The sequence below is a fragment of the Globicephala melas genome, chromosome 14 (assembly GCF_963455315.2).
Source record: "Globicephala melas chromosome 14, mGloMel1.2, whole genome shotgun sequence".
NCBI classification, from domain to species: Eukaryota; Metazoa; Chordata; class Mammalia; order Artiodactyla; family Delphinidae; genus Globicephala; species Globicephala melas.
This window is the reverse complement of record NC_083327.1, coordinates 78,805,683-78,830,319: the sequence shown is the minus strand read 5'-3', so window position 1 is coordinate 78,830,319 and position 24,637 is coordinate 78,805,683. Positions and strand designations below refer to the sequence as shown.

General features: G+C 42.5%; 2 protein-coding genes across 3 annotated transcripts in view; both read left to right on the top strand.

Annotated features, from left to right (window-relative positions):
• TMEM242 (transmembrane protein 242) overlaps positions 1–23,723 on the top strand; it is a 47,376-nt gene extending 23,653 nt beyond the window's left edge. Inside the window, exon 4 of the mRNA XM_030853073.3 lies at positions 22,311–23,723. Within this exon, the coding sequence (XP_030708933.2) occupies positions 22,311–22,409 (99 nt within the window). The 3' untranslated portion in view covers positions 22,410–23,723. The remainder of the gene's footprint in view (positions 1–22,310) is intronic.
• LDHAL6B (lactate dehydrogenase A like 6B) lies at positions 7,379–9,343 on the top strand. Of its 2 annotated transcripts, XM_060283945.1 has the most exons (2): positions 7,379–8,118; positions 8,281–9,343. In XM_060283945.1, the coding sequence occupies exons 1-2, from the start codon at positions 7,751–7,753 to the stop codon at positions 8,894–8,896; spliced, it is 984 nt and encodes a 327-aa protein (XP_060139928.1). In that variant the 5' UTR covers positions 7,379–7,750; the 3' UTR covers positions 8,897–9,343. The 2 variants fall into 2 exon arrangements, with proteins under 2 accessions (XP_060139928.1, XP_030708931.2); XM_030853071.2 differs by having other exon boundaries at positions 7,379–9,343.
• Positions 23,724–24,637: the final 914 nt, after the last annotated feature.

Below are 24,637 nucleotides of genomic sequence, written 5' to 3'. Positions count from 1 at the left end.
AAAGATTTCTACCAGCTCCGCCCCCAGGAAGAAAGCTTCAGTTTCTTATTCTGACTGCCTTATGTCAGCAGCCGCCGCCTTGCTTCCTCTTCCTGATGGTACTTCCTAGACCGCCCAGAACGCAGTCGTCATGATCTTGCAGAGATAGCTCCATCTGTCAAGCCCTCGGGCCTTCAAACAGCTTAAGCAGTGAGGAATATTTTTCCTGGAATCATTTTTAAATTAATTGGAAGTGGCACTGTGCATCAGTTAAATTCAGGTCTGAGGTGACAAGAACATCTCTATATTCCTTATTTCCCATTCCATTGCAGCTCTAATGGGCTTGGCATCCCGGTGGTGAGAGGTACTCTGTGTGAATGTCAAGGAGCAATTTGGTGACAGAGAGACCGAATCAAAGGGACTTGCTCAGTTTAAAATGGGACGTAGTGACTGATGTACTGTCCCTTTTTTTTTTTTGCCAAGGGTTGGGGGAAATCAGCCGTTTTGGCGTATTGCCAAGATTCCTCTTTAAAAACCTACCGGTTTCCTTTTACAAGTAAAATAGGGCCCCAAGCATCTTATAAAGCATTTTATAAAGTAAGAATGTGCAACACTTACCAGGAAAGATAAGCTCTGCCATAAAAGCCTTCTTGTTCCAGGCCTGACACAAACCAGGCTTAATCACCTCAAGAATGTTCCCAGTCTCACCCCACTGGAGGGAAGGTAGCCTTGATTTCACTTGGGTTTTCTTACTGAGCATAGAAAATTGGTCTCACATGAGCAGATCTCTAACCAAAGCATTGTGGAGTGCAGACCTGATAGCGCACGCTTTCCCCTTAAGCTTTGTTTCAGTATTTCCTGACTGAAATACTTCTAACAATTTTAAGAAGAAATCTTTTTTTTTAATGTGCTGTATATCTTTCCACAACGCAGATTGTGTTGAACGTAATTTCACTTTTTCTTGATGACTCAGATATATCAGTTACTATTTGCTTCTGTGCTAACAGATTCTGGGCTTTCATAGTTCTTATTCTTTCTGTACTTCTTCCTGATCCTACTTTGGCTCTTGTTTTTCACCTCCCACCATCCTGTTGACTTCAGGTTCCTCCTTTGCCCTGGTATTTTCTCCACGGTTCTGTCCATTCCAGTGGCTTCATCCACATGCAGACAACTGCCAGGACCGTGTCTTCAGCCAGACCCCTGCGCTCCTAGCTCACAGGCCCGTTTGACTGGACACTGATGCTTGGATGTCCCACTGGTGTTACGTGTGTTTCCACTTGAACTGTCATTTACCCCCCCCCCATTTCGCCCCCCAACCTACTGCCGGGTCACCCACCGTGAATGGCAGTGTCATCCATCATCTAGCAATGCGGCCTGGACTGGAAAGCTGGACTTTATCGTGACCGCACTCTCTCTCACCCCTGTATCTGATCAGTCACCAAGTCTTGCTCCTCCCCCACCCTCACAGCCACTGTAGCTGGGGCACCTTCCTGCCCCAAGGTGCTTATCACAGCTAAGGTTCCTTCTCCCTGCCTGCCACCTTGCCCCGTCACAGCCCTTTCCCCACACTACCGCAAGGATGCGCTGGCCTTCCTCTTCCCCGCACCTCTGCCTTTCTAACATGGGCGAAATATCCATGCTGCGGCCAAAGCCCCACGCGCATGAGGGCATCCACCCGCCTCCCACCCCCATCTACCCAAGGACCTCGCTCCCATAATGATCCCCAGCCTTTGATGGTGATCAGTTTTCCCTCTGCTGCAGTGTGTGGAGACGTGTTCTAGTTTCTCCCACCTCTAAAAGTCTTCTCTCGGTGTTCCTCGTCATCCTCCAGGTACCAGCCCATGTGCCTGCTTCCCGTCATAGGAGAGGTTTCTTGAAAAGAGTTGGTTGTGATCGCTGTCTCCACTTCCTCTCCTTTTTCTCCTCGGTCCAGCTTCTTTCCCAGCCCACCCAAAACTGCTGGTGTGGGTCGCCAGTGCCGTCCTTGTTGCCAGGTCCAGGTCTTGTCGTCATCCTTCTTACTTGACCTCTCAGCAACACTTGACACCAGGGAGCATTCTCCCCTCTCTTGGCTTCTACCCCTTCCACCTCACTGGCCATTTTTTTCATCTCCTTTTCTGGCTCCTCCTCTGCAGACCTGGAAGTGTTGGAGTGTCCAGTGGCTTCATACTTGCACTCTTCTGTTCTCCATCTGTCCTCAGTCCTTGGTGCTCTTGCCTAGTCCCTGGCATTAAAAACAATCTATACAATCTGATAATGTCCAAATACATAGCTCCAGCCTGACCTTCAGATTTGCCTTGAAACCACACGTGGTCCATCTCATCTCACAGGCATGTCAAAGCCCCACATCCCAGCCAGAAGTTGTGGTTTCCTCTCCTCCTCCCTAACTTGCTCCTCCCTTAGTCTCTCCCATTTCAGTGAGTGCCACTCCCATCCCCCCCGTCGTTCAAGCCAAAAACCCAGCAGAGAATCATGGTAGATTTTCTCATTTCCCGTCATTCCCTTCACCTAAGCTGTGAGCACCTGCTTGTTAGCCCAGCTGCTAAACACAGCCTGGCTCTTTCATCTCTCTCCACCTCCATTCACCTTTTGCCTGGTGTATTGAAACAGTTTCTTGTCTAGTATCTCGGCCTCTCCTTTACTTCCCCTAGAATTTTTTTTCCCACGTAGATATTTTTTAAATGTAGGTCAAATCATGTCACTCCTTTATTTAAAAACCCTTCAGCATCTCCTGTTGAGGAAGTCTCACAGGATGTAGCCCCACCTACCTCGCTGACCTCATCTTGAGCCACCACCATCACCTCTCCCATCCCACGCCCACCTCGCCCTGCCAGGCCCTGGGCCTTCTTGTTCCTTCAGCACTCCAGCCTTACGCGTAGGGCCTTTCTAGCTTTGCCCAGGAAACTCCTTCCCTGGGTCTTTGCAGGGCTGGCTCTGTGTTGCCATCCAGGGTTTCAACGCAAATTTACTTCACCCCCTCAGAGAGGCTTCCCCAGACCATCTAATTAAAATACAGTAGCCTCTTCATTCCCACCACTCAGTTCCTCTCTGATGTTATCCTGCTTTGTTTTCTTCACGACACTTGTTGCAAAATGAAGTTATATTGACCATTTTAAAATGTTAATCTGTTTTTGCTAAAAGAACATAAATTCTAAGAGAGTGGAGTGTACCTCGTTCATTGTTGTATCCTCAGCACCTGCACCATGCTTACTAGCACAGAGGAGGTACTTAGTGAACTCTGTTGGATGAAATCTGATCACACTGCCGCTGTCACTTCAGTGGCGCCCTCTTGCCTTGAGAATACATTCCAGGGCCCTTGAAGACGTTTGTAAGTTCCTGTGTGATCGGGCCCCTGCTTATTCTTTAACCCATTGCTTCTCGACCAGGGTGGGGGAGGTGTGTGCGGCAAATTTGCTGTGTCCCATCCGCCCACCTCCACCCACGACGGAGATTTGGCAGTGTTTGGAGGTACTGTCTGGGCCGTCATAACTACAGGAGAGCTACTGGCATCTAATGGGTAGAGGCCAGGGAAGCTGCTGCACATCCTACAGTGCACAGGACAGGCCTATAAAGAATGATCTGGTCCAGAATGTCAGGAGTGCTGCGGCTGAGAGTCTAGCTGTGCCTCTAATAAGCCTCTGTCACGGTCAGAGGTCTAGCCGTGCTGAAAGGCAGTGTGCTTTCTAGCCTCAGAGCCTTGTCCTTGCTGCTCCCCCACCTAGAACACCCCTTTCTTTCTTCACTATTCCCAATGCTGCTGACCCTCTTTGTTGCCCAGATAGAGTCTGGCGGCAAATTAGTTTTTAAACTTTATAACGTGGAGTTAATCTGTTTTGGCAGTTTGGAGTTTATAAAGGTAACTTAAGGTTGCCTCAAACTGAAAGTAACTTCCATACACAAAAATATCCTTTGTGTCCTTTTTTTTTTGATGGGTAAGGCTGCTGTTACTGGACTAGAGTAGTATTTCTGTTAAGCCAATCGCAGAGAATAAATGAGCTGAATGAGTAAAACAGCACTTAGTGCAGTCAGAGCCTAAGCCATAAAATTAAACTCTCACTTTTTAGATATGATTTAGGATGTTTAAACACATACTAATGAATATTAATTTCTTTGTTTTTCATGTTTTGTGCCACATTAAAATAATTCCTTTTTAATGGTTCACACAAGCAGCTTTTTTTTTTTTTTTTTTTTTTTTTACACGGACCTCTCACTGTTGTGGCCCCTTCCAGATGCGCAGCCTCAGCGGCCATGGCCCACGGGCCCAGCCGCTCCACGGCACGCGGGATCCTCCCGGACCGGGGCACGAACCCGTGTCCCCTGCATCGGCAGGCGGACTCCCAACCACTGTGCCACCAGGGAAGCCCAAGCAGCTTTTTTACATTGCATTAAAAGTTATGTGTAAGATGATGCCTTTAAAGAACAAAAGTGAGCTCTGGGTAACTTATCAGAAGAGCTTGCCAATTCATGTTATAGTATTTGAATACCATAAATAGGAAGTTGGTGCCAGGGTTGCTTTTTGAATGGACATTCTACCTTTATTCTACTCAGTAGACAAAGCTTTGTGGCCCTGCTTTTGTCCTTCCCCCAGCATTCCCAGTACTGCTTACGAAAGAAAATACTTTGAGGTACTGGGATTTGTAAAGATGCCCCACACAAGGATTACGGAGTTAGGTAGATTTTAGTATCTATGAGCAACAGAATCACAGCCCACTAATTTTTTTTAAAAAACTACAATTTGCATTTTATGAGTTTCAAATCACAAGACTTTTAAAATAATTGTGTTTATATAATGTTCTACTTGCATGCTGGTGAGTTTATAGCTTACAGTATTAACACTGCTTTCATTGCATCTTGTTTGTTTGTTTTTTCAAATCCAGGGTTTTGTGCACGGATTATTTTCTTAAAAGTTTTCCATAGAACAAAACATTTTAAATAACTTCAAAGGATAAAAATATTCTTTCTGCCTTTGCATATTTATTTTACTGTGTTTCTAGCACTGTAGAATTTTCTTTTTAATTTGTATGTTGTAAGGTGGTAAAGATGGGCATTAGCTTTGAAAGTAATTAAGAAATCTTTTAGTTTATTCATAGCTTTATCTGAAATTTATGTATCAACCTTGCTAAGAAACCCCAGACAGTCACCATTTTACTTACCCCTTTATTCAGAACTCCAGCACCAGGTGGATTCTCCAGCCCTGCCTTTCCATCTCACTCACATTTTAGCCCTCTAGCCTTACTTGGCTCAGTTCTGTAGTTATTTCCTCATTCTTTTCTACCATAAACATTTACTGAATCCCTATTCATATACCAAGCTCTGTTCTGGAGGATAGGGATATGCTGTTAAAAAGGTGATCCCTTTTGGAGTGACAAATTCATAAGTAGTTACATTTAACTGTGTGTGATAAATCCTGTAATGGAGAGAGGTACACAGTACAGTGGTGGCGGATTTTTAAAAAGTCAATTCTCCTTGGGAGACTGTAGAAGACTTAGGAGAGCGTGGAATATTTGAGCTGGACTCCTAGATGGAAAAAGGGCAGGGGGAGCTGGGGATGAGAGTCCAGGTGGAAGGAATAGAGTGACTTAGTTTACAACCCTCCTTGGTCCAGACGCTTGCTAGTCATCTTTATTTCCTGATTCCTCCCTCCTAAGTGGTGTAACCAAAAGTATTATGGCATAATCCTGCCATCAGCCATAATATTATACTGAATTTTGAATAGATAATTTGAATTAGATTTTCCATTCAAAAGGAATAATGAGCCACCTAAGACAGAAGGTCATTAGGGAGCTGGCTAGCTAGAGTTGGCTTTCCACATCTTTGGGTAGACCTGTCATCTGTTCATCTGTTTTAGTTCTTTCCTTCTTATCTCAAGACTTACTGTAAATAAAAGGCTGCTTTGTTTGAGATATTTTTATTTTGGAGAGTGTTATTTTTCTCAAAATTGATTTAGTGTGGCTAAGGGGAAAAACTGAAGAGGCAGCTGTCATAGTGATGGTATTTCTGAAGAGGTTCAAACTCTAGAAAGAAAATTACTGTAGAAAAAGGCCGTCTAACTAAGAGTCTCTATGTCCTTGAATTTCATCCTCAAGAACACTTATAAGAAAAATGACTGGTCAAAGGAATCATTGTAGGAAAAAGTGAGAACAGGCATCAGGTTAAAACATTTCAAGCTATGACTGGGATAAAAGAAAGAATAAGATGTCAGCCACCATTAAATAAAGATCATTTAAATATTCTCCTTTTTAATTTGACAAACTGTGACCATAAATCTGACCACCGGGGTGGAGAGAACGCATGTATGTGGTGCTCTTACCATTTTGTGTGACACGGAGCTCGTACTGTACCATCTAAACAGGATGGCAGGGGTCTCCACTGTTGCCACACTTTTCTCGCCTCTCACCAACTCCTTTGCTTACCGTTGCTCTCTTCCTGGACTGCAGCTCAGTGGCAGAAAGAATGAGAATAGCTTTTCAAGTCCTGAATGTAAAATATTCATTTTGTCAAGATTTGGTATTCTAAAATGGAATATATATGTGTACACACACACACACACACACACATATATACATATACAATTTTTTTTCCTGCCTGTGAGGAGGCGGCATGTACCAAGAGCTCCGTTAGGGGAGGACATACTGCTTTCTTGGAATGAGAGGAAAGCTTTGAGGAATCATTACATGGTCCGAATTCTGTTTATGTAAGTGAGGAGAAAGTACTGTTATTTTTGTTTGGACTTTTATAGTTTATTGGGTTTAAGGGTGTGTGTGTGTGTGTGTGTGTGTATATATACATATATATATATATATAAACATATATGTATCAGATGTAAAGTTTTTATTTCCTTAGAAATTTGAAAGGACATTCATAACACTGACCAGAAGAACGCAGAGGAAAGTAAGGTACACGGGTGCCATATTGCACTAGCTAATATTTTAGTACTTTAATCAATAATCTGGTTTGTGCAGTTGGCCAAAATTTGCCATTTTAAGGACGTAGAAGATATATCCTCATGCTGATATCAGGCTACATCATCACCATCTTTCTACTCGAGAAGTCGTTTTCGATCAGGACTCTCAATTAGGAGCTTTCCTTTGTCGCAACTGTTTGACTAGATCACGGTCGGCTCTTGCCCCTTGTCGTCAGGATCCTACGACTTCCGCAGTCACGGTCGTGACTGACATAAAGGCAGCGGAAGCCTTTCCAAGTGTAAGGTTCTCGAACTGGCTACAACGGGAAACAGGAGTCCCACTTTTCCAACGGATGCAGGGAAATGGTGCAGGAGGCCATTGGGAGACAAAGGATACGCACCTGGTTATTCCTGGCAGGGATACAGTTATGAAAATTTAACCTTATTTTCATCTGTACTGAATGGAAATGTTTTTACTTGGCATATGTAGTGAAAACAGAAAATCAGTAATCGCAAGGATTTGGGTTGTCTCATTATACATGCTAAGTAGTGGAGAGAATTCGAGTTCTTAAAATTTTAACTCCAGAATTCATTTGCGAGAGGAGCCCTACCGCGTCGTCATCGTCGTCCCCCTCCCCGCAATCAGATCAGACCTGAAGTACTTTGCGGAGGCCCGTTTGAGGCCACGAGAGCTGGGCTCGCCTTGCGCAGCCGCAGTAGCAGGCCGCGTACAAAGGTCCCGGCCTTGCGCAGCCGCAGTAACGGGCTGAGCAAACGGCAACGGTCACAGCTCTCTGCTTTTGAGCTTGTAAGGCTGCCTGCTGCTTTCTTCCTCTCTCTCTTCTTTCACCTCTCGAGTGAGTAGCCATGAGCTGGGCTGTGCGAATGCAGCAGGCCAGGCAGAGAGTGGGCGCTGTGAGACTGAATTGCCTGTGCCCGGGAATGGTGTTGAGTCCCTGCCAGCCGGCAGGCATCGCCCACAGGGGCACCTGGCCCATCGCCCCCGCGTCCAAGATGGCTACGGTCAAGTGTGAGCTTATGAAGAATTTCCCCTCAGAGGAGCCCGTTCGTTGCAATAAGATCTCCATTGTAGGAGCTGGATCGGTTGGCATGGCCTGTGCTATCAGCATCCTGTTAAAAGGCCTGAGTGATGAACTTGCCTTGGTGGATGTTGATGGAGGCAGACTGAAGGGTGAGACAGCGGATCTTCAGCATGGCAGCCATTTTGTGAGAATGCCCAATATTATTTCCAGCGAAGATTACCTTGTCACTGCAAACTCCAACCTCGTGATTATCACAGCAGGTGCACGCCAGGAAAAAGGAGAAACACGCCTTAATTTAGTCCAGCGAAATTTCGCCATCTTTAAGTTAATAATTTCCAGTATTGTTCAGTACAGTCCGCGCTGCAAACTGATTGTTGTTTCCAATCCAGTGGATATCTTAACTTACGTAGCCTGGAAGTTGAGTGGATTTCCCCAAAACCGTATTATTGGAAGTGGTTGTAATCTGGACACTGCCCGTTTCCGTTTCTTCATCGGGCAGAGGCTTGGTATCCATCCTGAAAGCTGTCATGGGTGGATCCTTGGAGAGCATGGAGACTCAAGTGTTCCTGTGTGGAGTGGAGTGAACATCGCTGGTGTCCCTCTGAAGGATCTGAACGTAGATATAGGAACTGATAAAGATCCTGAGCAGTGGAAAAATGTGCACAAAGATGTGGTTGCTAGCGCCTATGAGATTATTAAAACGAAAGGTTATACTTCTTGGGCCATTGGCCTGTCTGTAGCTGACTTAACAGAAAGTATTGTGAAGAATCTTCGGAGAGTGCATCCGGTTTCCACCAGAATTAAGGGTCTCTATGGAATAAATGAAGAAGTATTCCTCAGTGTTCCTTGTATCCTGGGAGGGAGTGGTATTACCAACCTTATAAAAGTAAAGTTGGCCCCTGAAGAAGAGACCCATCTGCAGAAGAGTGCAAAAACACTTTGGGAAATTCAAAAGGAGCTTAAGTTTTAAAGTTGTTTAAAACTACCATTCTGAAGTTATTGAAGAAAAGAGAGTAGTTATGGAGTTGTGTATGTCCAGTTTTTGAATAAACTTGAATTCCTAAAAGTTGGAAACAGGGAAGTGGGTAGAGTGACTCCCCTATTTATTTAGACCCCCCCCCCAGCTCTTTTATTTAGCATCCAGATGCTGAATTATACTTTTTTTTTTAAACAATTCCTAAGTGACTGCATCAAAGAAGGTGTTTTCGTACCACTGATGTACCGGTCCTCACCCTGTGTATGTGTGTGTATAGTTGCCACTTGTCCAAAAAAATGTAGGATGTGGGTGTTTGTTGTGTTACAGAAATTCTGATTCTTTTCATTAAGTACAGGTTCATTCTTTTGTTCTGGGTGACTTATACCTATGTTCATTTATATACTATTTTTTTGACGTTGTAACTTCCTATACAATGTGAAAATAAACGTATACACAGAAGCATTCTGTCTTCATTGCCCTATGACAGCCTATCAGCCAGGCTTTCAAAAAGGCATCGTAAAATGGGAGCTGGAAGCAGGTCCTGTGTGTGCTTGTGTGTGTGTGTGCATGCTCATGTATATGTACCAGTGAAGCAGGATCATTAAAAAATGAAAATAATAGTGATTTAGTTGGTAGCTATTATAAAGTATTTAAGGCAGTAAAATATAAAGCTTCAGAAAGAGGCCTGAGAGAGGTGGTAACAGTTACTAAAAATAAAGTCTGACTGAAATAATTTTAGAACTGCCTCTGAGAACCTGACCTGTTAGCACATTAAATCAAGAAGCACATTATAAATTGTTCTTATTGGGCTGAGTCTTACCTGCAGAGTGTGCCCTGGCCCTAAGACACTCCAGGGTCATCTCTGTTGCTCAGTTTACTTCACATTAACGGAAAGATTTTGCTTTTGAATTGTGCCCTGTTGTTAGTCACTGTCATAAAATTTGGCCATTTTAATGAGTACTTCAGGGATTGTATTTCTCAGAAAGTTACATGTTCACTTTTTATTCCTAAATCAGTTGACTTTACTACAGATTCTATTCTGTATGGATGTGATACATTGAAGGTTTAGGAGAAAGTAAAGATGCTCGTCTGACCTTAACCTAAATGGTACTAATAACTTAGGAAATGAGAATCTTAGCCCTCCTATTCAATTGAATATTAAATAAATTATATGGTATGTTCAAACATATCTCAGGTTTGATGTGGATATCAATAGGCCTAATCAAAATTGAAACGTACTAGTATCTGCTTTCTTTTTTTTTTTTTTTTGGCTGCATTGGGTATTCGTTGCGCGCGGGCTTTTCTCTAGTTGCTGCAAGCGGGGGCTACTCTTCATTGTGGTGCACGGGCTTCTCATTGCGGTGGCTTCTCGTTGCAGAGCACGGGCTCTAGGTGTGCGGCCTTCAGTAGTTGTGGCACACGGGCTCAGTAGTTGTGGCTCGTGGGCTCTAGAGCGCAGCCTCCATAGCTGTGGCGCACGGGCTTAGCTGCTCCGCGGCATGTGGGATCTTCCCGGACCAGGGCTCGAACTAGTGTCCCCTGCATTGGCAGGTGGATTCTTAACCACTGCGCCACCAGGGAAGCCCCTAGCATCTGCTTTCTAAATTAAGCCAGTCCTGCTTATTTAGTTTTATCAAGTAGACATAGGACAGTGATCCAACCCCCAAAACTGACCCTTTACTTAACTGTGCTGATCAGAGCTCCCCTATTATTTCATTGAACCATACTATTTCATTGAAAATATCAAAATGTTCTGATTATCCAGGAAGCTGTGTCATATTATGGGATTAATCGATGTGCTGAGCTCCCTGAAGGTGGCAAAAGTGGTGGTTTGATTGTTCCAGGTGGTTCTAAAACCTTTTTAAGCTTAATTGCACCAAGTTTCTCTTCCCCTTTGTCCAGCCCTTGAATTTTTATTCAGCCATGTTTCAGCCAAATATAATGTAATATTGAAGGAGATCAGAGCCTGCCTTATGTCTGTTTTGTAATTCTCTTCACCAGCTACTTCAGTCAGGATAGGCTGGGTTATACTATAGTAAAAAATAATCTCCAGCTGTGTGGCTTAAAATAAGAAAAGTTTGGGCTTCCCTGGTGGCACAGTGGTTGGGAGTCCGCCTGCCCATGCAGGGGACGCAGGTTCGTGCCCCGGTCCGGGAGGATCCCACATGCCACGGAGCGGCTGGGCCCGTGAGCCATGGCCGCCGAGCCTGCGGTCCGGAGCCTGTGCTCCGCAACGGGAGAGGCCACAGCAGTGAGAGGCCCGCGTACCGCAAAAAAAAATTAATAATAATAAAGGTTTATTTCTCTCCTAAAATTCACTGGGTTTACACAACTTTCTAGGGAAGCTGCCCTCCACAGGCTGGCTTCATACCTCAAGTTTCTTTGATCTTGAGGCACCACTGCAGCAACACAGGTTTCCATGATTGCTATGGAAAGGGAAGAGAGGCCTGGAGAACTGAACACTTGCAATTATGTGCTTCCACCTTGGAAGTGACACACATCTCTCTTCCTCATGTTTCATTAGCCAGAATTAGTTAGATGGTTACCTAACTTCAAGAGGGTAGAGAAGTATAGCCCCCTGTATCCAGAAGCAGATGAGTACTGGCTATCGGGGAGTACTGGTAATAATCTGCCATTTAGCATTCTCAGTAACACGGTCACCATCACAAGAGATGCACACTCTAGGCTTTTTAAGTCATTTATATTGAAAGCTGGCACAGGAGTAGAGCTTGTAGAGGTGCCCTGTCTTCCCAGGTCACAGAACCAGGGTGGTTGTGGGGAAAGAGCCTGGATATCAGTCAGGCCATTGTACTCGTAAACCAGATCACCATGGGTGGGTTAACATCTCTGACCTCTGGTTTCTCATATGTAAAGTGGTGGTCCTCATTTCTGCCACACAGAATTGTGAAGACTGAATAAAAGCCTACTGCTTGGTGTAGTGTCCGGCATATAGGTGATCTCAAATGGCAGACACTGTTATTCCTGTTCAGGGAACATTTATAGTCTTATTCTGTTTTACGAAGAAGCTGAATTTACTGGTTCTTCAAAATGACCATTGGCACTGTAATTATTGACATATCCAAAGGCTTTCTCATCAGTTGGTCCTATAAAGCTTTCATTATTCTAACCTCAGCACCGAGGCTGGCAACAGTCCTGTACCTGCAAGTGAGAAAACTGAAGCTAAATGAGCTAGTCAATGGCAAAGACACTTTAAAACTTCAAGCTTTTTTTTTTTTTTGCGGTATGCGGGCCTCTCACTGCTGTGGCCTCTCCCGTTGCGGACAGGCTCCGGACGCGCAGGCTCACTGGCCATGGCTCACGGGCCCAGCTGCTCCGCGGCACGTGGGATCCTCCCAGACCGGGGCACGAACCCGTGTCCCCTGCATCGGCAGGCGGACTCCCAACCACTGCGCCACCAGGGAAGCCCTAAAACTTGAAGCGTTTAATTCCAATAGCTATTAGAATAAATGCTGTAAGGGTTTTCTCAAATTAAATTGGGGGCATAGCCTCAGCTTTTAAGTAATTTTTCAGCACACTATATATTAGACCAGAAGTTTTCGTGTTGTTTTTTTCCTTGCCAAGACATGCATGGTAAATGTATAGCATATCCCATGTTTCACTCCTGGCATACCGGCTAAATCGCCCTTTAAAAAGCTGTTGAGGTGTGAATGAGAGTAATAAACATTATTGGAGACATGATCTTGAATCTATTTTAATATCTAAAAAGTCAATCAGAATGTCCATGTTAGTGACAAATTACTTGTAATACATTTTCCAATTGTCATAACACTCTTTGAGAACTGCTGCCTTGGAGAGTGGTAGTTTCTGATAATATTACAACCCAGCACTGTTGGACACAAACATTGGGACTTAAGGATGCGGTTCTTGGAGCAGTGGGCTCATTGCCTAGGGAGTGCCATTCGTGTCTTAGTCTTTGTGGAGAGCAGCCCCTGGAGTTGTGCAGTACAGAGGAGGACTGCAGAGAAGAGGTCCCAGAATTTGGAAAATGCTTCAGGGTAAAGCTGAGTTGCTAGATGGAGACTCAGGTTCCCAGCATGCCCCATCTTCACCAAACTTTTGGGGTTTTAGGTTAGGGGGATGGTTCTATGGCAATAGCTGTAATTATTATTGTGGAATTCAGTACATTTATTTTATAATGATTTTTGCTTAAATGTACTCAATCCCTAAATCTTTTGTCAAGCACATTTTTAAGCAGGGGAATGTTCTATTGGCCTGTACTAGAGTATCACTGATAAGACCAGCACTTCTGATCTGCATATCAGCAATTGAAACAGGTGGAAAAAACTGAAGGTTTTCGTTTACTATCCATATACTGCAAATAGTACAAGCTTAAAAACTTTCTATGAGCCCTACTGTTGAAAGCAACTTGAGGCCCTGTTTATAAGTAGGGTATAAGTAAAGACTCTGGGTTTCCATTCCCACAGGTGTAAAATTAAAGTGTAGTTGATGTACAATATTATATAAGTAACAGGTATACAATATAATGATGCAAAAATTTTCAACGTTATACTCCGTTTACAGTTCTAAAATATTGGCCATATATCCTGTGTTGTAGAATATATCCTTGTAGCTTATTTTATACATAATAGTTTGCACCTCTTAATCCCCTACCCTTATGTTGCTCCTCCCCACTTCCCTCTCCCCAGTGGTAACCACTGGTTTCTATATCTGAGTCTGTTTTCTTTTTTGTTATATTCACTAGGTTGTTGTATTTTTTAGATTCCACATATAAGTGATATCATACAGTATTTGTCTTTCTCTGTTGGACTTACTTCACGTAGCATAATACCCTCCAAGTCCATCCATGTTGTTGCAAATGGCAAAATTTCATTCCTTTTTATGACTGATTAGTATTACATTGTATATATATATACCACATCATGTTTATCCAGTCATCTGTTGATGGACACTTAGGTTGCTTCCATATTTTGGCAGTTATAAATAATGCTGCTGTGAACATTGGCGTGCATGTATCTTTTCGAATTAATGTTTTTGTTTTTTTCAGATATATGCCCAGGAATGGAATTGCTGGGTTATATGATTCTTCTATTTTCAGTTTTTTGAGAAACCGCCATCCTTTTTCCCACAGTGGCTACACCAATTTACATTCTCACCAACAGAGTACAAGGGTTCCCTTTTCTCCGCATCCTCGCCAACATTTGTTATTTGTGTCCTTTTTGAGGATAGCCATTCTGACAGGGGTGAAGTGATATCTCATTGTAGTTTTGATTTGCATTTCCTTGATGATTAGGGATGTTGAGCATCTTTTCATGTGCCTGTTGGCCATCTGCATGTCCTTTTGAAAAAATGTCTATTCAGTTCTTCTGCCCATTTTTTAATTGGGTTGTTTTAAATTTTGAATTGTATGAGCTGTTGATATTTGTTGGAATATTAACCCTGTATCGGTCATATTATTTGCAAATATCTTCTCCCATTCAGTAGGTTGTCTTTTCGTTTTGTTGATGGTTTCCTTTGTTGTACCAAACCTTTTAAGTTTAACTAAGTCTCATTTGTTTATTTTTGCCTTCATTTCCTTTGCTTCAGGAGACAGCTATGTCAAAGAATTTTCTGCCTGTGTTTGCCTCTAGGAGTTTTATAGTTTCCAGTCTTACACTTAGGTCTTTAATCCATTTTTAAATTTTTGTGTGTGGTGTTAGAGAATGTTCTAATTCCATTCTTTTACTTGTAGCTGTCCAATTTTCCCAGCACCACTTATTGAAGAGGCTGCCTTTTCTCCGCTGTATATTTTTGCCTCCTTTGTTATAGATTAATTGACCATAGGTGCATGGGTTTATTTCTGGGCTCTCTGTTCCACTGATCTATGTGTCTGTTTTTGTGTCAGCACCATACTGTTTTAATTACTGTAGCTTTGTAGTATAGTCTGAAGACAGGGAGTGCGATTCCTCCAGCTCTGTTCTTCTTTCTCAAGATTGCTTTGGCTATCTGGGATCCTTTGTGTTTCCATACAAATTTTAAAGTTATTTGTTCAAGTTCTGTGAAAAAATGCCATGGCTATCTTGATAGGGATTGCATTGAGTCTGTAGATTGCCTTGTGTAGTATGGTCATTTTAACAATATTAACTCTTCCAACCCATGAACATCGTATATCTTTCCATCTGTTGGTGTTGTCTTCGGTTTCTTTCCTCTCTGCCATAGTTTTCCAAGTACAGGTCTACCTTCTTAGGTAGGTTTATTCATTGGCATTTTATTCTTTTTGATGCAGTGGTAAATGGGATTGTTTCCTCAATTTCTCTTATAGTTCATTGTTCGTGTACAGAAATGCAACAGATTTCTGTATATTAATTTTGTATCCTGCAACTTTACTAAATTCATTGATGAGTTCTAGTAGTTTTCTGGTGGCATCTGTAGGATTTTTTTTATGTATAGTATCATGTCATCTACAAACAGTGACAGTTTTACTTCTTCCTTTCCAATTTGTATTCTTTTTATTTCTTTTTCCTCTCTGATTGCTGTGGCTAGGACTTCCAGTACTGTGTTGAATAAAAGTGGTGAGAGTGGACATCTTTGTCTTGTTCCTGATCTTAGAGGAAATACTGTCAGCTTTTTCCTTGGGGTTTTTTGTTTGATTTTTGTTTTGGCTCTATTTCATTTATTTCTGCTCTGATCTTTATGATTTATTTCCTTCTACTAACTTTGGGTTTTGTTTGTTCTTCTTTCTCTAGTTCCTTTTGGTGTAAGGTTAGGTTATTTATTTGATATTTTTCTTGTTTCCTAAGGTAAGCTATATCACTATAAACTTCCCTCTTAGAACTACATTTGCTGCATCCCATAGGTTTTGGATCATTGTGTTTTAGTATTCATTTGTGTCTAGGTATTTTTTAATTTACTTTTGATTTCTTCAGTGATCCATTGGTTGTTTAGTGTTTGGTTGTTTAGTAGTATATCGTTTAGCCTCCACGTGTTTTTGTTTTCTGCAGTTTTTGTAGTTGATTTCTAGTATCATAGTGTTCATATCGGAAAAGATGATTGACATCATTTCAACTTTCTTAAATTTACCAGGGCTTGTTTTGTGGAAACGTGATCTATCCCGATCCATGTGCACTTTAAAGGAATATGTATTCTGCTGCTTTTGGATGGAATGTTCTGTGTGTATCAATTAAGTTCATCTGGTCTAATGTATCATTTAAGGCTAGTGTTTCCTTATTGATTTTCTGTCTAGATGATCTGTCCATTGATGTAAATGGGGTGTTAAAGTCCCCTACTATTATTGTGTTACTCTCAGTTTCTCCCTTTATGTCTGTTAATATTTGCTTTATGTGTTTAAGTTCTCCTATGTTGGGTGCATATATATTTACAATTGTTATATCTTTTTCTTGGACTGATCCCTTGATCATTATGCAGTGCCCTTGTTTCTTGTAACAGCCTTTATTTCAAAGTCTATTTTGTCTGATATAAGTATTGCTACCTTGGTTTTCTTTTGATTTCTATTTGCATGGAATATCTTTTTTCATCCCCTAACCTTCAGTCTGTGTGTCTTCAGATCTCGTGTAGGCAGCACATATATGGGTCTTGTTTTTGTATCCATTCAGACACTCTGTTTTTTAATTGGAACACTTCCATTTACAGTTAAGGTAATTATTGATATGTACTTTTGACATTTTGTCAATTATTTGGAAGTTGTTTTTGTAAGTCATCAAGTCACAAAAGAACAAAAGAAGGGAAAAAAAAGACCATCTTTAGTGTTATATTTGGATTCCTTTTTGTGTATGTGTATATCTATTATAGATAATTTGGTTTTTGGTTACCATGAGGTTTTTATATGGTGAGATACATATATATACATAGTTTTATATATATATATGTATATATATAGTTTTATATATATATGAATTACATATATATTTGTTTTAAGTTGCTGATCTCTTAATTTCAAATGCATTTTAATAACCCTGCATTTCTACTCTCCTCCCCTCACAATTACTGTTTTTGATATAATATTTTACATCTAATTGTTTTGTGTATCCCTTAACTGCTTATTGTGAATATAGATGATTTTACTACTATTGTTTTTTAACCTTCCTACTAGCTTTGTGTGTGGATGACTTCCTATCTTTACGGCGTGTTTGCCTTTTTACCATTGAGCTTTCCAGTTTGTAATTTTCATGTTTCTAGTTATGGCATTTTCTTTTTTGCTTAGAAAAGTTACTTTAACATTTCCTGTAAAACTGGTTTGGTGGTGCTGAACTCTTAGCTTTTGCTTGTCTGTAAAGCTTTTGATCTATCAAATCTACACAAGAGTCTTGCTGGGTAGAGTATTCTTGGTTGTAGGTTTTTCCCTTTCATCACTTTAAATATATGGTGTCACTCTTTTCTGGCCTGCAGAGTTTCTGCTGAAAAGTCAGCTGATAGCCTTATGGGAGTTCCCTTGTATGTTATTTGTTGCTTTTCCCTTGCTGTTTTTAATATTCTCTACCTTTAATTTTTGCCATTTTAATTGTGTGTCTTGGTGTGTTTCTCTTTGGGTTAATCCTTTATGAGTGGACTCTCTGGATGTCTATGGCTGTTTACTTTCCCAGCTCAGGGAAGTTCTCAGCTATTATGTCTTCAAATATGTTCTCAGCCCCTTTCTCTCTCTTTTCCTTCAGGGACCCCTATAATGTGAATATTAGTGTGTGACCAGGGGATTTTTGCAGAAACTAATGCCTGTGGCCAGCAATTTTTATTTTGGCTGGCCAAAAAGTAATTGTTATTATTTCACTAACACTTTGCGGGTTATTACATTCAGTAGTTAAACCTAACACACCTGTAAAGTCTTCTAATTTTCATGAAATGTTGTCTTCAATCCACTCTTTTGTAGTAGCAAAGGAGCATTCTCCGGCACCGTGAGTTCTGTTTTCACTTTCTGTATCAGAATCAATCACTAAGATTTTTTGTCTTTATTTGGTCTTATAGTCACATCATCTGAATCAGAACTGTATTCTGAAGAGCTATCATCTGCTGAGACACCAGTCGACATATGTTGCTCAAAGTATCTGCATAAAATTCACCAAAAAATTTTTCTTCACTCAAAATTTCATGATGCATCATTTTTGAAAATTTTATGTTTGTAATATACACAGGTTGGCACGAAAACCTAACGGAGCAAAATGTAAATGATAACAATCATAAGTTGTATAATGAACCCTTGATCAATTTTAAGCTCTAACAGCTTCACACAGTGATGTTAATTGTATCACTCTCTAAAAACATACTGATAACGTCTCTGGTCAGAGACATTAAACTGCCTTCATTTCTTTTCATTCTTTTTGTGTTCAGCATCAGTCATTTCCACTATGTCTTTTCTGTCTTCCAGCTCACTGATCTGTTCCTCTGTATCATTCAGTCAACTGTTGATTCCTTCTAGTATATTTTTCATTTCAGTTACTGTAGTCTTCATCTCTGGTTGTTCTTTATTTTCTAACTCTTTGTTAAAAACTGCTGACTTCTTGCTCTGTGCATCCGTTCTTCTCCCGAGTTCTTTGTTCACCTTCACGATCACTACCCTGAACACTTTCTTGGGTAGATTGCCCGTCTCCATTCTTCTTCTGGGGTTTTACCTTGTTCCTTTGTCTGGAGCATGTTCCTCTGTCACCTCATTTTGCCTGTTTTTTGTTTTGTTTTGTTGTTTTAATGTATATGGTAGGTTAGTTACGTTTCCAGACCTTGGAGAAGGGGCCTTCTGTAGGAGACACCCTGTGTCCCAGCAACACAATTCCCTCTTATCACCCAAGCCATATGCTCTAGGAGTTCCCCCGATGGTTGGTCCTTCTCTTGTGACAGGCTGACTGTGTGGGTGGTCTGGTAGGTTTGGTTGGCCCCCAGTCGAGTGCCAGACCCTGCCTTGTGCGGAAGCTGCCGACTGCCGGTTGACAGGGCCGGGTCACGAGGCAGCTGACTGCAGAACCTCAGGGGGCCCTGGGGCTAGTGCTGGCTCACTGGTGTGTGGCGTCAGGGTACAGAAGATTCTGGGGCTGTTGTCTGCCCCCTGGTGGATGAAGCCAGGTCCTGGCATTAGTGCTAGACTCCTGGCAGGCAGAGCCTGGTCCTGGAGGCTGGTGACAGGGCCCAAGGGTCTTAGAGCTGGTGTCAGATGGCTGGTTGGGTGGGGGTTGTTCCTGACACAGTTGGGTACAGGGTCCAGGGTGTCCCAAAGCTTGTGTTGGCCTGCTGGTGGGGAGGCTGGTCCAGAGGCTAGAGTAGGCTTCCTGGAGGGCTGGGGCAGGCCCAGGAGATTCTGGAGCTGGTGCCTTCCCACTGGTAGGTGGGGCTGGGTCTTGGACCCTGTGGTGGACAGGGCCATGTCTAAAGGCAGCTGGGCTCACGAGGTCTTAAGGCAGCTCTCTGCTGCTGGGTGGGGCTGTGTCCTCAACCCAGTTAGTTGCTTGGCCTGAGGCATCCCAGCACTGGGTCAGGTCTTGGCACTAATGAGCTAGAGGGAGGACTCCACAATGGCACCCACCAGCACCAGTGTCCAAGTGGTGAGCTGCAGTTGCCTCCTGCCTCTCCAGGAGACTCTGCAAGACCAGCAGGTAGGTCTGGCCCAGGCTCCTACCAAATTACTGCCTTTGTCCTGGATCCCAGAACATGCGCGATGTTGTGTGTGCCCTTTAAGAGTGAAGTCTCTATTTCCCTAGTCCTCTGGGACTCCTGAAATTAAGCCCCACTAACATTTAAAGCCAAATTCTCTGGGGGCTCGTCTTCCCAGTGCAGGACCCCCCAGGCTAGGGAGCCCGACATGGGCCTCAGAACTCTCACTTCTGTGGGAGAACCTATGCAATGTAATTATTCTCTAGTCTGTGGGTCACCCACTTGGGGATGTGGGACTTAACTGTATTACCAGGCCACCATTCCTACCCGTCTCCTTCTGGTTCCTCCTTTACGTCTTTTGTTGTAGAAGATCTTTTCTGGTAGGTTCTGATCTTTTCGTCCATGGTGGTTTTGCACTTAGTTGTGGTTTTGGTGTGCTTGTGAGGGGAGGTGAGCTCAAGGTCCTTCTTCTCTGCCATGTTGACTGAACTCCTCCACAGCTGAAAAGTTAAAGAGGACTAAATGGCGTTCTTTTTCCCACTTGTCTCCCTTCCTTCCCCTTGCTCTGAAGCCTGTCTGTTCCTAGTTGGTTATTTTTCAGATATGATTCCTTCTAGTGGTTCAGTTACTCACTTATGACCCTGGGAAACAAGTAAATAATACTTAGGAAATTAGAGGAAAGAAAAAAAATGGGGCCTAGAGGAGGAACTGGGAACACCAGCCCCCGTGCTGAAGTGGAGCAGGCACTCGGCACTCTCCCACCCAGGCCTCATCGGAGTGTCCCAGCCTCTGCCTTCTCAGCGACGGACCTTGTTCCAGATTCCTGAGAAGGTGCGATGGTAAACGATTCTGTTCATGCCCTGGCTGTCTGATACCCCACTGGAAAACTCTGTCGTTAGGCTCAGTTGTAACAGGTGTTCAACCAGAAAGGTGAAGGGAAGGAACCAAGCAGCTCGTTGCAGATCCTGGCCAGAGAGGTCTTTCAACTGAGAAAGCCCATGCAAGATTCTTCCAGGGGGGCACTCTTGGGATTTTGGACAAAGCAGTTCTTTTTGTTGGCCACCCTAGACATTTAGCACCACCCCACGTCCCCACACACCCCTATGCAAACAGTAATCCCCTGCGATTGTGACAGCCAAACTGTCAGGAGTCTCCACTCGAGAACTGCTATTTAGAACTACATTTCCAGTCAGGGATACAGGAGTCTCCACTCGAGAACTGCTATTTAGAACTACATTTCCAGTCAGGGATACAGTACTGCCTGTAGTTGAAAACCTTTCATCACACTACAAACTAGAGAGCTGCATGGAAGAGGGAGTTAGGGAGAGACACACATGTCATGGGTGTGTGTGTGTGTGTGTGTGTGTGTGTGTGTGTGTGTGTGTGTCTTCAAGACTGGTGTCTGAGACACACGTCATGGGTGTGTGTGTGTGTGTGTGGGTGGGTGGGTGTGTGTGTGTCTTCAAGACTGGTGTCTGAGACCCAAACAAAGAGATGGTGGGCATGGACCTCCTCCACACTACATATGATGGATAACCTTCTATGTCTTCCAGTATCAGAATATTTAAACCAAAATGATATAACTATAAATTAATGCTTTTGACAAACATACCACAATACTTCTATCCATATGAGCTTTGTTCTTGGAACACAGAACATTTTGATGATGCTGTAGTGACACGAGCTAATATATGTTGAGTACTGCCAGGTGCTGTGCTTTATGTACATTATCTCACTTAATCCTCACAGCTCTGTAAGCAAGTAATTATCTCCCTTCTGCACACATGGAAACTACCCCTTAGAATAAGCAGATTTCCCAAGCAGTGGAGTTGGGCTTTGAACAGAGGGGTGTACCTGATACCAGGGTCTGTGCTAAAATGGTGCTACAATGACTGGAACAAATGACTAGGAATTTACAAGTCCCAACAGGATGCACCACCTGAATTTGGAAACACTACAAGGATTCAGCTTCAAGTTGAAATAAGTAAGCATCAAGATAAAAAAGAAAAAATACTAGCCGACTCTCAGACATCACTCCAAGAATGACTCACGTTTTGCTGTGAGTTCAGGGTGCTTCACAATCTGACTGAGGAGATCTGTGTCCTTGGGAAATAATGGCTGGGATGTGGCTGATGAGAACGCTGCAGTGCTGTGCTGTAGCGCTTCTGAAATACTACCTTCAGAACAGGACCATCTCAGTGAAAAGAATGAATCAAGAGTGTGGATCTAGTATTATCTAAGGTAAAGATTATCCACCTCCCATAACTTAGTGTTCCCCTCGCTCAGGGCGGTGCGCACTTAGGTGGAGCTGACACTGCATGTCAGGATCTTCCAACCTCCTGCTCTGACTCTCGGATTCCAAACCACCCTCTGCTGATAAAAACATTCTACTCTATCTGCCATTGATTCCTTCTTTATTTACCCCCTACTAAGTTACTTCTCCCCACTCCTTCCCTCTGGCCCCCAAATTCTTTAAGTCTGAATGGCTTCAGTATGTTTATTTAGATAGAAATCCCATTCTCAGCTGCATCTTTATATATGAAGGCCAACAACACATACCATTCTCCTGGTAGGAAATAAATGTCATGAGGGCTGACTTTAGAGCATGTTGCCTTCCAGATTTACAGTGGAGTTTTATGTTATTTAAGGCCCAGTAGACTTATACTTGGAAAAAGACAAGAGGTACGTCTCATTGTCTTTCAAGGCAGCGAGAACAGTCTTTACCTTTTGTTGGTCTTCCTTCGCCCGGTATCCACAGCAATGATGTATCAGTCGGTCAGCAACGGGGTACGTCTCTCATTGCTTTGGCTCTTTTCCCCATCTTTTAACATCTGATGACTGATTTTTTTTCATCTTTCAGATAAAAGACTTTCGAAGTAAAATGCAATCAATATTTCCAGCAATTCCCAAGAACTCTGAATCGGCTGTTGAATGGGAGGAAGCATTGAAATCCAAATGAGATGAGCATGGTGGGTGAAGTCCAGAACGATTGTTACAGGAAAAGCTGGCTTTGGAGATGTCACAACAGCAAAGGGACTCGACGGATTTCTCCTAAGGAACACATGCAGATTGTTGAGTGACCCTGTGGGATGGATGGCATTCAGTGTCCCCGTAGGAGGCCGACAGTCATTTCTGTGTGCTGTACTTTATTACAACTGATTTGGTTATGTTCATATGGGGGTGGGGGGTGTTGGAGGGAGGGCAAAGTTTTCCTAAAGTTAGGAAGACTATTTAAAAATAATTATATGGGTACCTTCTCTATGTGGAGGAAATCCCAGGGGAAATGCTTCTATGACTAACAGTTGAAACCAAGTTTTTTTTACCTGAAAAACAAAATTATAACGTATGATGGAAAATCTTTATAAACAGACTCCTAACAGCAGTAGTACCTCTAAGTCTAATTAAATAAGTTTTAGCAGCCTTTCTTGTCCGTATGTGGCTGTCAGAACTCGGAGGACTTGCTCCTGTTAGGCAGACTCCAAAGTGACGGGTTAATGGGTGAATCCTGTCCATCAGGCAGTGGGTGTGGCTCTCTTGTCCTGAACACAGTCTTTGATTTGTATATGCCAGTCATTTACCTGACAGCCTCACCTTAGGCCCTGTAAATTCTTAGACAAGAAGCCAGTAACAGATTATGATAACTTGAAAGGATAATCATGTGAAAATAACGATATTATGGGTATAAAATGTACTTTTTTGACAAGTTGGTTCTGGGTCCCGAAACACTGACTGACAGTTTATAGCTTTATTTCAGTTGTCAATATAAAAATAGTCCAATTATCACCTATCTTAACAAATATTTTTAACCAAAAAGATACCTGAGAACTGAGTCTCAGGTAAATTAAAATTTTAAGAAAAGTATTTTAACATGTCAGTATGACCAGAAAATTAACCTCTGGTTGAATATCATTGTGTATTTTCTTTATAATTGCTTAGGCTCTAATTAACAATCAATCAGTTTAAAAAAGTACATTTGAACTTTATCTGTTAAAATGAAACCTTTTAGTTTTAAGAAAAAAATTTAAATGAAATGTCAACTGCCTAATGTAACATTTTTCTCTGGACTGTGTTACCCTGTTAAAATTGCTGTATTGTTAATTAAACAGGTGTAATCAGCACCTGGGATTCCTATGTAACCTGTTTAAAATCCAAGACTAAAAGAAAAGGATTGTGAAATTTATCTCAGGGTATGTGGAGTAGCAAAATAACTTCACCCACCTTTCATTTTTAACTAAATCTCTGCTAATAAAATAGCTCTAGTCTTTGAATGCAATGAAGGAAGGAAATCGGGAGGAAAACTGAACAGGTTTTTGTCCCTGAGTCCGAGTCTAGGTGGGTGGTGGGTGTTCCACCACCCACCTGGAAGCCTAAAGGAAGGAATGTTTGAGTGCATGTTTGTGTGACATGCCTAAGGTTTACAAAACCCTTCCCATATGCGTCTGTTGTCCTTAAGGGATAGGGGGGTGGGGGGACGGACACGACGACTCCCATAGTAATGATGGTGAATCACCTGCTGAGGAAAGGTTGATGGGGACAGATTCCCTAGAACCGGTACCAAGCATAGGCTCCAGTTGCATTTTAAAAGCCAAAATGAAGTAACAAAGATGAAAGTTAAAAGAAAAACAAGCAATATGACTGACTAAAGTGATTTTTTTCTACAGTCAGAACTCAGATATCAGAAGATGTCATTTGTCTATTCCTTTTATACCAGAGGCATATTGTTAAACTGGTTAATGGAAAGGAAAAGTGTTTAACAGATAATGTTACTCTTTATGTGAAGTACCATCTGTGTACTGAGTTCTGAACGTTCCTGGATATGGAAGAGGGGAAATGTTATGGAATCTCAAGTTTGCCTCCTTCTCTGTCTTCATCTTGGGTAGAGCATGGCAAACACAATCACATTTATCTCCTGGACCATAAAGAGTTTTAATCACCCTATCAACCAGGATGACATTTTTCACAGACTTAAAAAGGAACAGAGCAGACATTATCTTGCCATAAGCAGTCCATTTCATGGAGGCTGAGCACTAGAAATTGTTTAGAGGGTGGGCAGCACGCCGTTCCCACTTCACGCGTAAGCCGCCATTAAGGCGGCTCCCATAAGAACGCCGCTTACACTGGCTCAGCGTTAAGCTTTAGAGTCTCGGCGCCAAGCTGTTGGAGAAAGCAGCGTGGAGTATATAGAGA